The following is a 14,893-nucleotide window of genomic DNA, read 5'->3' as shown; positions in this document are numbered from 1 at the left end:
TCTTCTCGCTCTCATTTGCGTATGTTAGCCACCATATATGCTAGTCGCTTGCTGCAGCTCCACCTCATACATTTTACCTTACCCATAAGCTTAAATAGTCTTGATCGCGAGGGTGCGAGATTGCTGAGTCCCCGTGACTCACAGATACTTCCAAAACCAGCTTGCAGGTGCCGATGAGACCGTGCAGATGACGCAACCAAGCTCGGAAGGAGCTCGATGAAAATCTTGTCCTTTGTGTTGTTTCATTCTAGTTGATCAGTAGTGGAGCCCAGTTGGGGTCGATCGGGGACCTTTGTCGCTTTTGGGGTTCTTCTTTTATTTTGGCTCCGTAGTCGGGCCCTGAGTGTTTTTGGTTGTTGTAATGCTTTATTCATGTAATTGTGTGAAGTGGCGATTGTAAGCCAACTATGTAATCTCTTCCCCTTATTATATTACATGGGTTGTGTGAAGATTACCTCACTTGCGACATATGCCTTCAATGCAATTATGCCTCTAAGTCGTGCCTCGACACGTGGGAGATATAGTCGCATCGAGGGTGTTATAATGGTAAATGTTTATTATTCATGCTAGAATTGTATTAACCGGAAACTTAGTACATGTGTGAATACAGAGACAAACAGAGTGTCCCTAGTATGCCTCTACTTGACTAGCTCATTAATCAAAAATGTTTAAGTTTCCTAGCCATAGACATGTGTTATCATTTGATGAACGGGATCACATCACTAGAGAATGATGTGATGAACAAGACCCATCCATTAGCTTAGCACTATGATCGTTTAGTTTATTGCTATTGCTTTCTTCATGACTTATACATGTTCCTATGACTATGAGATTATGCAACTCCCGAATACCGGAGGAACACCGTGTGTGCTATCAAACGTCACAACGTAACTGGGTGATTATAAAGATGCTCTACAGGTGTCTCCGATGGTGTTTGTTGAGTTGGCATAGATCGAGATTAGGATTTGTCACTTCGTGTATCAGAGAGGTATCTCTAGGCCCTCTCGGTAATGCACATCACTATGAGCCTTGCAAGCAATGTGACTAATGAGTTAGTTGCAGGATGATGCATTACGGAACGAGTAAAGAGACTTGCCGGTGACGAGATTGAACTAAGTATGGTGATACTGACAATCGAATCTCGAGCAAGTAACATACCGATGACAAAGGGAACAACATATGTTGTTATGCGGTTTGACCGATAAAGATCTTCGTAGAATATGTAGGAGCCAACATGAGCATCCAGGCTCCGCTATTGGTTATTGACCGGAGATGTGTCTCGGTTATGTCTACATAGTTCTCGAACCTGTATGGTCCGCACGCTTAACATTCAATGATGATTTATATTATGAGTTATGTGATTTGATGACCGAAGGTTGTTCGGAGTCCCGGATGAGATCACGGACATGACGAGGAGTCTTGAAATGGTCGAGACATAAAGATTCATATATTGGAAGGTTACATTAGGACACCAGAATGGTTCGGGTCGTTTCAGAGTACCGGGGGTTACCGGACCCCCCCCCCCCGCGGAAGTTATTGGGCCTTATGGGCCTAATGGTGGAAGAGAGGAGGCAGGCCAAGGAGTGGCACGAGCCCCCCCCCCCTAGCCCAAACCGAATTGGACTAGGGCTGGGGGGGCGGCCCCACCTTTCCTTCTCTTCTTCTACTCCTTCCCCCCTTCTCCTTATGGAAGTAGGAAGGGGGGCGAATCCTACTTGGAGTAGGACCCCCCCCCTTGGGCGCGCCACCCTTGGCCGGCCTCCTTCCCCCCTTTATATACGTGGGAGGGGGCACCCCATAGACACACAAGTTGATCTTTTAGCCGTGTGTGGTGCCCCCCTCCACAGATACACACCTCGGTCATATCGTTGTAGTGCTTAGGCGAAGCCCTATGTCGGTAACTTCATCATCACCGTCACCACGCCGTCGTGCTGACGGAACTCACCCTCGGCCTCAGCTGGATCAAGTGTACGAGGGACGTCACCGAGCTGAACGTGTGCTGGTCGCGGAGGTGCCGTGCGTTTGGTACTTGGATCGGTTGGATCGCGAAGACGTTCGACTACATCAACCGCGTTACTAAACGCTTCCGCTTTCGGTCTACAAGGGTACGTAGACACACTCTCCCCTCTCATTGCTATGCATCTCCTAGATAGATCTTGCGTGATCGTAGGTAAATTTTTTGAAATACTGCATCCCAACACCGATGTCGCTCACGGGGCGTGCCTTGATGCTCTTAAGGGTGGCACAAAACTTATTGCACTCTTGTTGTATCACCCTCCATCGCTTCAAAATGGACACCCACCCGCGCATGCTATGCATTTGGTACGGCGCAAACTTCTTGCGTTCATGAAACTCGCGATGGACACGAATCCAAAAGGTTGATGCCTTTTGTTTGGCCCCGACCTTGGGGTCTTGCCCAATGTCCCTTAAACACTCACAAATGAGCTTGTCCTCAGACGGCGTGTATGTCTTTGTCCGCTTGCTCTTGCGCTTCGGCTTCGCCCCAACAGCTTGGTTGGCCAGCTCATCCTCAAACAAAGACTCCCCGTCGATGTCCATTTCATCCTCTTCCTCGAGGCCGTAGTCCCCCGGGAACTCGTGGTTGAGTGGGAAGCCATCCAGGCCAACCTGATCTTCCATGAAGGCGTCGTGCATGGCAGCTTGATCATAGGTCACTGGCGTGAACGGCCCTCCGCCGTCTTGGCTTTGGGTCTCATCGGGATCGTAGCCAGCCACGGCGGCACCGCGAGCAGAGCTACCGGTCGCCGCACCACCCTCAAAGATGATGCTCTCCATGAAACGGTTGGCCATTTCCTCGTCACCGTCCGCCGGCATTCTGTCGAACAGGTTGCGAGCGCCGGGGAGCACGTCGGCTGGTATCTCCTGCGTGCGTTTCCTCGCACCTCCGGATGATGAGGCATCGGCCATCGGTGTGGCGTTGAGGTCAATGGGCACGGGCATGAACGTGGAAGGCGCCACCACGCTCACCTCCGGCGAGCATTCCCCGGAGAGCCGGGAGGCTTGCAAGTAGACGTGGAAGCTAGGAATCGGCCGCGTCGCCGACGCGCGCGGCGACTCTGGCAGCACCATCCAAGAAAACACGAATGAGCCAGTGCTGGTCGCGGCCACGGCGGCGTTGACGAGCCCGTGCTGGCCAGGGTTTAATCCTAGGTAGATCATGGCCTCCCTTGTTGCCACCGCGACTCGGGCGTTGGTTTCCTCCTGCTGCGCGGCGGCGGCCGCTGCTTCGTCCCTTGCGTCAGTCGTGTGCCTCCGGCCCTTCCTCTTGGCCGACTCCAGGGCCCGCTCCTCGGGCGTCAGCTGCTTCTTCTTCTTGGGCGCCGCGGCGGTCTTGCGGGAGGCGTAGGGCTTGCCTTTGCCGAAGGGGGCGGAGGTGATGTCGGACGAGGCGAGGGAGGCGAGGCCGGCGGCGGCATCGAGGGCGTCGTCCATGGCGAGCGGGCGGGAGGGTTTTGGGAAAGTGGAGGGAAATGGTGGACGCTTTGCCACCGACTAGCGGGCCAAGGGGAGCAGTTGGCGCGCGTCGCGTGTATCCGCCTCATGTTCGCGCAGACGCAAATCAGGCTCAAAATTGGGCCAGGAATGGGTCGACAAGCAGACGAAAAGCGGAAGTGCGTCCGTTTGGGTCAACATGTTGGCCTGACTTTTCTGTCCGCGCCGACGCGTTGGCCTGATTTTTCTATCCGCGCCGATCCAAACAGACGCGCAGGGATGAAATGGGTCGTTGGAGTTGCTCTAACATGTGATTTTAGTAAAGTTTTGATCTGTATGTAGATTTGTTACGTCAATTGTAAACTTATGTAAATACAGGTGTACCGAAGCACACCTTGTTTGCTGCATGAGCATGGCTTCACAGGAAAGCGCATGCTCGTCCACATTTTTCTTTCTATTTTGACGGAAATGCTGCACAGCAAGTTTTCATTGAATAGCAGAGGGGCGACAAGATCAGGGTTCAGAGGCCGAACGGACCCATAAGTTTTCACCCGATGGCCGATGCATCACACGAACAGAGTTGTTTACAACTGTATGACTTTGCTTCAGAAGGGTAACCAAATGTACAATCTCCTTAGCTACAACCAAATTTCTCTCCAATAATAAAGCAAAAAGGAAGTAATTAGACCGAAGGCTGTTACCTGCATCTACAACACTGGGTTACCAGCAGTTGAGCGGCCATGAAGTTGGGCCCAGAACTGGAAATATCACCTTTAGCATGCATCTATTCTACTGTACCACGCTGGCAACGAGTTAATAGTAGGAATATTCACTAGAGCTATACATGATGGTAGGCAGCTAGAGTACTGTACGTTGCTATGCTTATTACTTATTACTAGTGTAGATTGGTCAACTCCTGCACTTGCTTATACAGCTCAACCGGAGGGACACCCATCGCGCACGCAACCTCCACCATCTGGCTTGGGCTCAGACTGAAGAAAGATTCAATCAGATCACCATCCACGAAGTTCCGGGCAGAACTGGTCCTCCTGGCGTTACAGAATGACCGCCATTCTGCATGGCTAAGGTTACCAACACCCTTGACGAAATTCACAAGAACGGACTGCGGCTTCTCTAGGAACGCATATAGGTCATATGGAAGGGAGGCAATCACACCGATGGCGCCATTGACCGTGCCAAAGATGACTGAAGGAAACTGGCCTGTCCCCGAATCTGCGTGGTGCATAACCAGAGAACCGTGATGCAACCTATTCACCACGTCCCCCAGATGGTACTCCCCAACGGGCTCAAGGAACCCATATGGGGACTTGAACACGGTAAACAGGTTACAGCAATTGTCTGCACCAATATAAATATCATCATCCAGCATCTCAACTGCAGTCATCCAGTTTGTGTTTAAATCCCTAGCCACCTCTTCAATCTTGCCTTCTTCGTGCTGCCCAATAAGAAGAAAACAACAGTAACCAGTGAACGTCGGTGAACTTATTTTAGGATTCAGAGGAATTGCAGTGATCCTTAAACAAGTATCAAATGAAAAGTGTAGCTATACCTTGTATATCAGCAACGATAATGATCTCATCATGTCTCCAACCAAGATGAAATCACCACGTGTTTGAGTATACAAAGATAATACGTGGCCATCATGGGCACACTCAAATTGTAGTACACGTGACCTATCATTTCGCTGCATCCACTTGTACAATCTGATCTTCAGATTAATAGCAGCCAATAATTTCCCATTGAATGATTTAAGCGAATAAACAGCTCCTTTGGTTTCCTTCGCTTTGATTAGTTGTAACTTCCCTTCTTTAACTAAAAAAAGCAGGATCCGCCCCTATGTCAGGTTGCATTGGTACCAAAACGGAGAAGTTAAGTGCAGGAGAAAATGTTGGATCATTATAGGCATAAAAAACAGTTCTAATGCTCAACGTAATTTTCTGTATTCTGCAAAACTATTCACCATTGGTGGACTACATGCACCTCCGTGTAACAAGAAATACAAACAAAGGAAAAGGAAGCGCAGTTTCTGTGGTTCATATTGCACAGCACCGATACTTGACAAGTGACTAGATACAAGTCATAAGAACCTAAAATTTCTACCAGAAAAGAAAAGGTAATCCACGTTGCTGAAGTTTGACATGATTCATTCCATGCAGTCAATAATAGGTACTCCCTCCGTCCCATAATATAAGAGCGTTTTTGACACTGCACTATTGTCAAAAACGCTCTTATATTATGGGACGGAGGGAGTATGTTACTTGCTTGTCACAAGAATATTTAATAAAGAAGCAAACAAGGAAGCCATTACTAGTTTCATCAGATGAATTCATGAGACAGTAATTCCGGATAAGGCAGTCAAAATTTACAAAGAGCATGCTGTTCATTAGGCGTCAACCTGATAAAACCTTACCTTTGTGGGTTCATCTTCCATGGGCAAAACATATGCTGTTCCCACACAATAGTAGAAATTATCATCACCAGAAAATGAACAACTGATGATTGAGCAACCACATTCAAAAGCATCAAGAGTATGTGTTGATAAAATCCCAAAAGTCTGATGGTCTAATAGACGAACAAAATGTGTCTCGCTCACTCCATGCATGTACTTGTTCTTGAAACTGCAGAGTGCAAGTGTTTGAGATTGTTCCTGGTGACAGATGCGGCGTGCATGTTCATTCAAGGGGATTGTGTGGATATGACGCTTTCTGGAGTAATTAATTGCACCAATTGAAAGTTCAGCTTCTTTAGCTATCGCAATGCTGTGACAACAAGAAATAGCTTAATGCAAATCCAAGGAACTATTTATCCAAAGAGATAAAAACAATAGGTACACACGTGCACAACATGAGGGAGGGAGGGACCTTTCTGGAAAAAATAACTGTATTAAAAGGGCACACGTGGTTCATTTCTTTCAAGTTGACATAACTATAGAGTAACTTCTTGTCACTGCTGCATATGATAGTTGGCCTATCTGATGCAGCCAACACATGAGTTCTATCATGAGATGAGAATTTATAGAGGCTGATTGGTTGTGTCCCCAAGGAGACCCTGCTTCTATCTGATAGTTCACATGTATTTATGTTCAACACAGAACTAAAGAGGTGACCATCTCCAAGAGCACAGAACAAGTACGACACCTGAAAAGAAGACCAAGGAAGACATTACTGTCGATGGTCCAATTTTCTTTCACGGAAAAGCAACATGAAGAGCATACCTCTTCAATAGTACACAGCAGAACAGAACGAGGAACATCTTCACCCAAATTCTCCTTCCTAATTAGTACAATGCCAGGGAGTGAAAATATCCTCACACTTGTATCTGTCCACATCCCAACAGCTGCAAGGGAGCTATATTGTAGATTCTCACCGATTGGGTTTATGTCAAGACAAGAAATTGCATGCTCAAGCTCTACATGCTTCACTTCCACCAACTTAGAGTTGGTAATTTCTAGGTAGATGAGATGGAAACCACCAGTTGCCAACAAAACCTGCAAGATGGCAACAATGTGTATCAAAAACTGCTATAATACCAAGGTATAAGCAATTAAAATGCTGAGAACATGCATATCATCTGAAACGTGTGAGTTTGTAGATAACACAAGTCTTATTTCATTCAGGAACTTCTACTTTATTCTGACATTGTAGCACGTACTATAATCCTAGCCATGCAAAACCCAGTCATCCACCCACCCACATACACCAATGCCTGCCCCCTGCGCCTGAACTCACACACATTTCAGAAGTGGAACAAAGTGCGACGATTTTTTCACGACTAGCTGCAGCATTTTTCGAGCAATTGGGGCATGTGAAGCACCCTAGGCTTGGGAGCAACATGATTGTGCTTTAGCATTGTTAGATTTTAAGTAGGTGCTATGTACCATGCATTGCTAGATCTGAAGTAGATCCCCCAACTGATAGTAATCAGAATGTCGTTACTGTAATATGCCAACTCAATCAGGAGAGCTTCCAAGTAAACCAACAAAAAACCATTTATGTACCAAGTAAGGAATAATTTCTGACAATTATAATATACTCCCTCTGTTCACAAACATAAGATAACAACAACAACAACAACAACAACAACAACAACAACAACAAAGCCTTTAGTCCTAAACAAGTTGGGGTAGGCTAGAGGTGAAACCCATAAGATCTCGCGACCAACTCATGGTTCTGGCACATGGATAGCAAGCTTCCATGCACCCCTGTCCATGGCTAGTTCTTTGGTAATACTCCAGTCCTTCAGATCTCTCTTTACGGACTCCTCCCATGTCAAGTTCGGTCTACCCCGACCTCTTTTGACATTATCAGCACGCTTTAGCCATCCGCTATGCACTGAAGCTTCTGGAGGCCTGCGCTAAATATGCCCAAACCATCTCAGACGATGTTGGACCAGCTTCTCTTCAATCGGTGCTACCCCAACTCTATCTCGTACATCATCATTCCGGACTCGGTCCTTCCTTGTGTGGCCACACATCTATCTCAACATGCGCATTTCCGCCGCACCTAACTGTTGCACATGTCGCCTTTTAGTTGGCCAACACTCAACGACATACAACATTGCAGGTCAAACGCTGTCCTATAGAACTTGCCTTTTAACTTTTGTGGCACTCTCTTATCATACAGAATGCCAGAAGCTTGGCGCCACTTCATCCATCCGGCTTTGATTCGATGGTTCACATCTTCATCGATATCCCCATCCTTCTGCAGCATTGACTCCAAATATCGAAAGGTGTCCTTCTGAGGCACCGCCTGCCCATCAAGGCTAACCTTCTCCTCCTCCTCATGCCTAGCAGTACTGAAACCGCACCTCATGTACTCGGTTTAGTTCTACTAAGTCTAAAACCTTTCGATTCCAAGGTTTGTCTCCAAAGCTCTAGCTTCCTATTGAACCTTGTCCAACTATCATTGACTAGCACCACATCATAAGCAAAGAGCATGCACCATGGGATATCTCCTTGTATATCCCTTGTGACCTCATCCATCACCAAAGCAAAAAGATAAGGGCTCAAAGCTGATCCCTGGTGCAGTCCTATTTTAATCGGGAAGTCACAGACATAAGATGTTTTGGATATTTTAATATAAACTACATAGTGACTGAAATGAGCGAACAAACACACTAAAACATGTCTATATACATCCAATTAACAAGAACGTTAGAACATCTTGTATTTGTGAACGGATGGAGTACTTCATAACTGTCGTTGCAGTGATAGACATAACATTTCATAAATTAACTTAGTATAAAGAAATGACTTTTTTTAAATACGTTCTGATCAGCTTTCACCCAGCTTGTGACTGATTATCATGCTCGCTTGAGCCACATATAAATTTAGATACTGAAACCAGCTTGTTTCCCTATGGTAATCGATTTGGCATCAGTATCCTGAGTTTCTGCGAACATTGTGAATGAATTAGTTTAAAAATAGAAGTACATGAAACTAAAGTAATGTTATGTCGATACTGGATACACAGTTTGCAATCTCACGTCATACTTCACAATAGTTAGCAATAATATGCAGACTTCAAAACAGAGATGTTAATAATTAGAGTACTATCACAAAGATCTGTAAATTGGAAAATATTATCCGACGTGAGGATGCATGTGTAGCTTAGAGCCACATTTTGAGTGGCAAGGTGGATGTATTTTCCAACTCAATGATCGTCGCGATAGTACCAAGAAATATCACCCAAAGAGATGCCAACCTGGCACGCATTAGCTGCTGCAACATTGACTGGAAATCCTGTTGGTGCAAACCATTGATCCAGTAAATCTCGAGAAGTAGAGCTGACTAATCTGACAGACTGTGCAGTAACCTACCATCAAGATTACATGTTTTAACAAGTGTGGGAAGAAAACCACAGAAATGGCAAACTAAAAGCAAGTATCCAAATGTAGACAAAGAAAAATACAGATGAGTAAAAAGGGGAGAACCTGTATAAGCTGATTGTGGATGGCACTTCCGCAGACCAGAGTCTGTGTTTCTGAATCAAATCCTTCTATAGGTGTTTCTACCAATTTGTTTTCCTTATTGATTGCCAAGAAGCGTGTCTCGTTTATAAATGTCACAACCAAGAATGTGTCATATGGATCATTCGATGAACATTTTAAAGACCATAGTCCTTTCATGCCATGGAGTTGTAATGAAGCCTGGTTACGCATGAAGATACATCTTAAGATTTCAATAGGTAACTCAGAGTTCAAGACAGCATGGATGAAGTATAAAAGGAAAATTCCAGACCTGGTCAGTAATTACTATTTCATTACGAATTGTCCGAATTGAACCATCCTTGTGTGCACCCGAACAAGTAATCACCTGACCTTGCCCTTGCCTTTCAAAATCAACCACACACAAGTCTACAATTGGTCCAATGTTTATATATTGTTCGAGAATTTCAACAAATGAACCTCTAGCATCAGCTTGAGTATTCAATTTTAGAAGCTGTTAAGAACAATAGCTTGTTTAGGCACGAACTTATAATGCCACTAGAAATAAAGGTTGGAATGGAAAAAATTCCAGAATATTCACATGGTTGGAACAGCAAAGTCAAACATGAAGATGCAGTCATACAGTCTGTCTGTCCCCGCGTGTATGGGCACATGCACATGTTTTGGGAGTTTATTTAGAGGTAACAGTACAGCAAATCATGAATGACACCCACTATGACACAATGTCAGATCTATAAGAGTAATACACTAGGGAGAGTAAATAACAACTGCAATTCAAGCTGACGTCACCTACCTGTGAGTCCCCAAATTGTGAACCAACATAAAAGAAACCACTGCCAACATATGATATTGTTGAGGCAATTGACGTCTCCCCAATGAAGTGACTTTTTAAACCAGTCACTCTAGATGCCACCATAGCATAGACAAAGGAAATTTAAGAGGCGATTAATTTAGTACTGGAGTCTAGAAGCCAGTTTTATCTCAAAAATAAAAATAAACGCAATAGATGGATACCTTCCCGATTCATGGGTAATTGTAAGCAAATGCAGAGCACCAGTGTTGTCTCCATATAAATAGCGAGAACCGCACTGGTCAACCCGCCCAACAGCTCTAATGATAGACTGCACAAGAAATGATGTAGCAATTATAAATCGTTACCAGAATGAAAATGTTATACACAAATAATAGTTCATGCCAAAACAGAAGAGCACTACTGCCAACAGAGAAGGAAGAGTCTTACTTGCTTTATAGATAGAGATTTAGTAGTTTCGGAACTGCAGTAAACTATTGTGTCCTCACCAACTATTATGACACCACCCAGTGGTACAGGTATTAACAGACGAGCACTGTGGTCTAAATTGTTCTGAGACCAAGAACCTTCAACAAACTTTTTGTCCTCCAACTCAATTTCGTACGTCTTAACATGTCTGGCATCCTTGTTGTCCTGTAGTGTAATATGGAAATAAGAATCATTTGATGACTATCATGGCTGAATTACACACAACAAAATGCAAATCAAGAAAATCAAAAAGGGAGACGTGGCATTAGAAAAACTGAAGGCATATGTTTTTTATGTTACATAGAAACCATTACTTCACAGCAGTCAAAATTTTCCATGTGGTAAAGATAGGGATCAATCAACAGAACATACTGTGTACAACTACTTTAACAAGAGCATAAAGTAACATAGTTATATGTTTGCATAGTAGGAGTCAACTGGCAACACCAACCCATAAATAAAAAGGATGGAGTCCACTGTGAATATAGGACATAATACATTCTTGTGCAAAAGTGAAAAAGGAGTATACCTGGTAAAGAACCACTACTGTAGGGTTTTCACAACGATAAAGAAACTTGATGTCCAACACTACAAGTTCTTCAAGCCTGACACATCCAGAACGAAAAGCTGATAAAATGTACAATAACATGCTTACCTAATTATAGGCAAAATAACAGTTTTAACAATTCTCTACTAAACTTAAAAATCATCATAACCTTAAAGAAACTTAAAACCGAAAAAGGCTAACTCTTCTATAAGGTACTAATACCATAAACTGGCATGGTGGCACAGTGATCCAGCAATCCTTAATCAATCATTTCAAAATACCTATCATACTATAGTCTATAGCGTATCAACTTTCCGGAGTAAAAAGGAAACAGGAAGGTAATATATACATGATGTGGCCTGTCTAAGAAAAACAGTTTTATAGGAGCTGGTTGGGTTGCTCGAATCGGATGGTATAAAAAGAATGTGTTAGTTTCGTTTGGTACCATAACATGATGAGTAATGGTCGTACTGTCATAGAATCATATGACAGTTCACTACTTCATCCACATTCCAGATAATGTATATGATTTATCCATTTCTAACTGTAAGTGAATTGGTAATTATGTAAAACTACAGTACCTGATGTTCAATGCTTCCTTCAGGTGTCCTTTGTTGTCAAATGGTATAACCTGGAAACAGCCAACAAATTCATTTATTTCTTTTTTTACAATGTAGCTTTTCTTTTATCTTTCCTCGAGCTAGGATCTGAAGCCAGGCGAAGCACTTCAGTCTATGGTCTCCCAGGTCTACACTACCAAGAACACATCCTGGTGGTACGTTTCTCCATTTATCATAGTTTGATACAGTAATTTGTTTCTTCAGCGACTTGAACTATAGAACAGCCTCGAGGAACAGCAATGAAAAACTCAACAAAACAAAAAGTGCAAAGATAACTTACCTTAAATAAGCCATCATATAGGTGAAGAGCAATCAGTCGATAGTGACGATCAATAATTCCAATCTACATTTTAAGTAATACAATTAAATCATGAATTCTGGCATAATAGGGGTATCTTAGAGATTATTTCACAGAGAACATCACTGTACTAGGGTTTCTCAGCAAAAAGTGTTCAACCAGTTAGTTAACAAGAACTACATTCTGTACAGGACTCATAATAGAAAATAATGTTTCCGATTAGTAAAACACCTCATATCTCTGTACATGTACAAGTCGAGAGAATCACATTACCTGTCCATTGTCAGTAGGGCGCCCCAAAAATTCAGAAGCATCTCCCTCAGATCTGCATATTCAAACTGTTTAGTTACTGATTGACAGAAAACTGAGAAAAAGATTTCACCAACTTGCAAGATGATTTTGCTGTAACGGCAAGTGGCAACATATATCAAGATGGAGAACTTCATAAGACAAACAACTAACATAGAAAAACATTTCCCAGGTTCACCAGAAGGTCCTTAAAACTAAGAAGAAACCTCGGATGGCATATATCTGCAAGGTGTGAAATATATAACTCCTGCTAAGCTAAGTATGGTTAGGGGCTTAGGGCAAGGATATATTTTTAAACTAGTTTCAGTTGAGCTCTATGAGAAGCTAAAGAGAGTGGTTCGGCTGGATTGACCTTCAGGTCATGCCTGTTATATAAGTTTCTTAGAATACCTAACCAACAAGTCCAGGATCTGAAATATAGCATGCTAGTATATACATATTACACTAATCTACAAATGAATGGACTTAAGATAAGCACCAAGTTTGATGATAGCTTTCTATGTACAGAATGTGATGAATGAAGAAGGCCTAAACCTTGTAAGAAGTTCTGACTTTCTTCCATCCCACTGAAGAACACAATATCTATATCTTTCCATACCAATGAAAAGAAAATCTTGAGTTTCACTCTGGGAATGAAAAAGAGACGAGCTTAAGATTATGAAACACAAATACTTCCTTAAGATAAGGAGCAACTTTCAACCAGAGAAACAGAAAGTAAACTCACACTAGAACGGTAGAGCTCAAGTGTTGCAATTGTTCCATACAAAGGTACGTCGAGCATAAGCTGGCAACCAGAGAAAATATATTTTAGTTACAGAATCTTAAGTAGTTCGCAAATAAGAAAATTATTAGATCAAAGCATGTCAATGTAATTTATTTGAAAAAAAAAACTAGCCACCAAATAACTCTTAATAGCACATATGATGCAACAGAAGAAAATGACATATTCCATGGAGGCAAATGTCTCTGACCTGAAGGCCCTGAGGAGTAAACATATAAATCTCGATATGGTTACATTTCCTGAAAGTTTGTTGTGCAGGCAAGCGTCAGCAAATATTTAAATAAAACCTGCCAGTTTACTTTGATTCTGTTTGAAGGACGGCAAATCCACTAATAAAGTAAAATAAAATATAAGCAAACGAGGTACTGCTAACACACAGATTTACATATATCACCTTAGCATTAATGATACTGTAACCTTCTTGAGAGGCATTACAATTTACAGCATCACTATTACAATTACAACATCAATATTACAACCACAAGTAGCTTGTTGCAATGTAGACATCAATCGCCTTTCCTTTTTTCCTTTTTTGAAGGACGCTAAATCCACTAATCAAGTAAAAGATAAGCAAACAAGGTACTGCTTTTGTTTTGCAAAAGAAACAAGGTACTGTTAACACACAGATTCACGTATATCACCTTAGCATTCACGATATTGCATTACAATTTGCAGCATCACTATTACAACCATAGGATACATGACAGGATAATGCAGGCCTTGCACCCCAGGATGATTAAAAGGCACCAACAAACTTAACGATTCCTAGAAAACAACCAGTCGCCCAAAAATCAGCACATTAATTACGAATTCCCTAATAGCAATCCACGACCAATTCTATACCTCGCTTATGCAGTTCAGGATACCAAAACAAACCCTTGAATGGGGCTTTGATTTTTGTACGCCCGACGGCCCGAGTCAAATTTCAAAGAGAAAGTGTCAACCTATCCAAAATGCACCTTAGTATTTCACAAGCAAATAGTATTTTCTCGAAAACTATAACTAAATTGAGAGCACATCCATCTGGGTGGGGTACGATCATGCTAATACGAAAGCAGATAAGCATCGATCGATTGTTACAGCAAGCATCGATGGTGGGCTAGGGTTTTAGCCGAGCAAACAAAACCCCTAGGCACCACCACGCGATCCTCGCAACTTTCGCGGCCGCCGAAACCGGAAGAGCAGGGAATGCGCGGAGAAGGAGAAATGCATTGGTGGTGCTTACGCGACGATGAGGTTGAGTTGGTGGGGCGCGGTGAAGTTGCCGACGCAGGAGTGGGAGACGGCAGTGGGCTTGTGCGCCGTCACCACGCAGTTCCATGCCCTCATCGTCCCCCGCTGGCAGCAGAAGCAGCCGCGGCGGACGCCTCGCGCGGCCGCGCCGGAGAAGAGCGAGGAGCGAGGAGAGCGAGACCAGAGAGAGCGGTGTGGAGGAGGTGGTGGGAGTTAGGGGACTCGGCCGGGATTTTTCTGGCACGGCACGAGGACCTACGTCAACGGCCCGTAATTGACAAGGCACGCGGCCCGGGCCGCCCGGCTAGCAAGCGCTGAACAATCGAAATCTACCCAGATCACTCTCATCTCCTTTTTTGTTTTCCAATACACTCTCATCTCCTTTATAGTTACCTTTGAAAAAATA

The 14,893-nt window shown here is 43.6% G+C and overlaps 1 protein-coding gene across 1 annotated transcript; it reads right to left on the bottom strand.

Moving 5' to 3' along the window:
- Positions 1-4,033: 4,033 nt before the first annotated feature.
- LOC123061365 (DNA damage-binding protein 1) lies at positions 4,034-14,719 on the bottom strand. Its single transcript, XM_044484441.1, has 19 exons — positions 14,480-14,719; positions 13,445-13,493; positions 13,198-13,257; positions 13,008-13,099; positions 12,438-12,489; positions 12,147-12,209; positions 11,828-11,877; positions 11,229-11,304; positions 10,661-10,864; positions 10,435-10,541; positions 10,214-10,322; positions 9,713-9,913; positions 9,406-9,621; positions 9,177-9,287; positions 6,689-6,961; positions 6,319-6,611; positions 5,885-6,233; positions 5,024-5,308; positions 4,034-4,909 (listed from the first exon to the last, which is right to left on the bottom strand). The coding sequence occupies exons 1-19, from the start codon at positions 14,581-14,583 to the stop codon at positions 4,349-4,351; spliced, it is 3,255 nt and encodes a 1,084-aa protein (XP_044340376.1). The 5' UTR covers positions 14,584-14,719; the 3' UTR covers positions 4,034-4,348.
- Positions 14,720-14,893: the final 174 nt, after the last annotated feature.

This window comes from Triticum aestivum, chromosome 3A (genome assembly GCF_018294505.1).
Source record: "Triticum aestivum cultivar Chinese Spring chromosome 3A, IWGSC CS RefSeq v2.1, whole genome shotgun sequence".
Taxonomy (NCBI): Eukaryota; Viridiplantae; Streptophyta; class Magnoliopsida; order Poales; family Poaceae; genus Triticum; species Triticum aestivum.
This window is presented reverse-complemented; position numbering and strand designations above follow the sequence as displayed.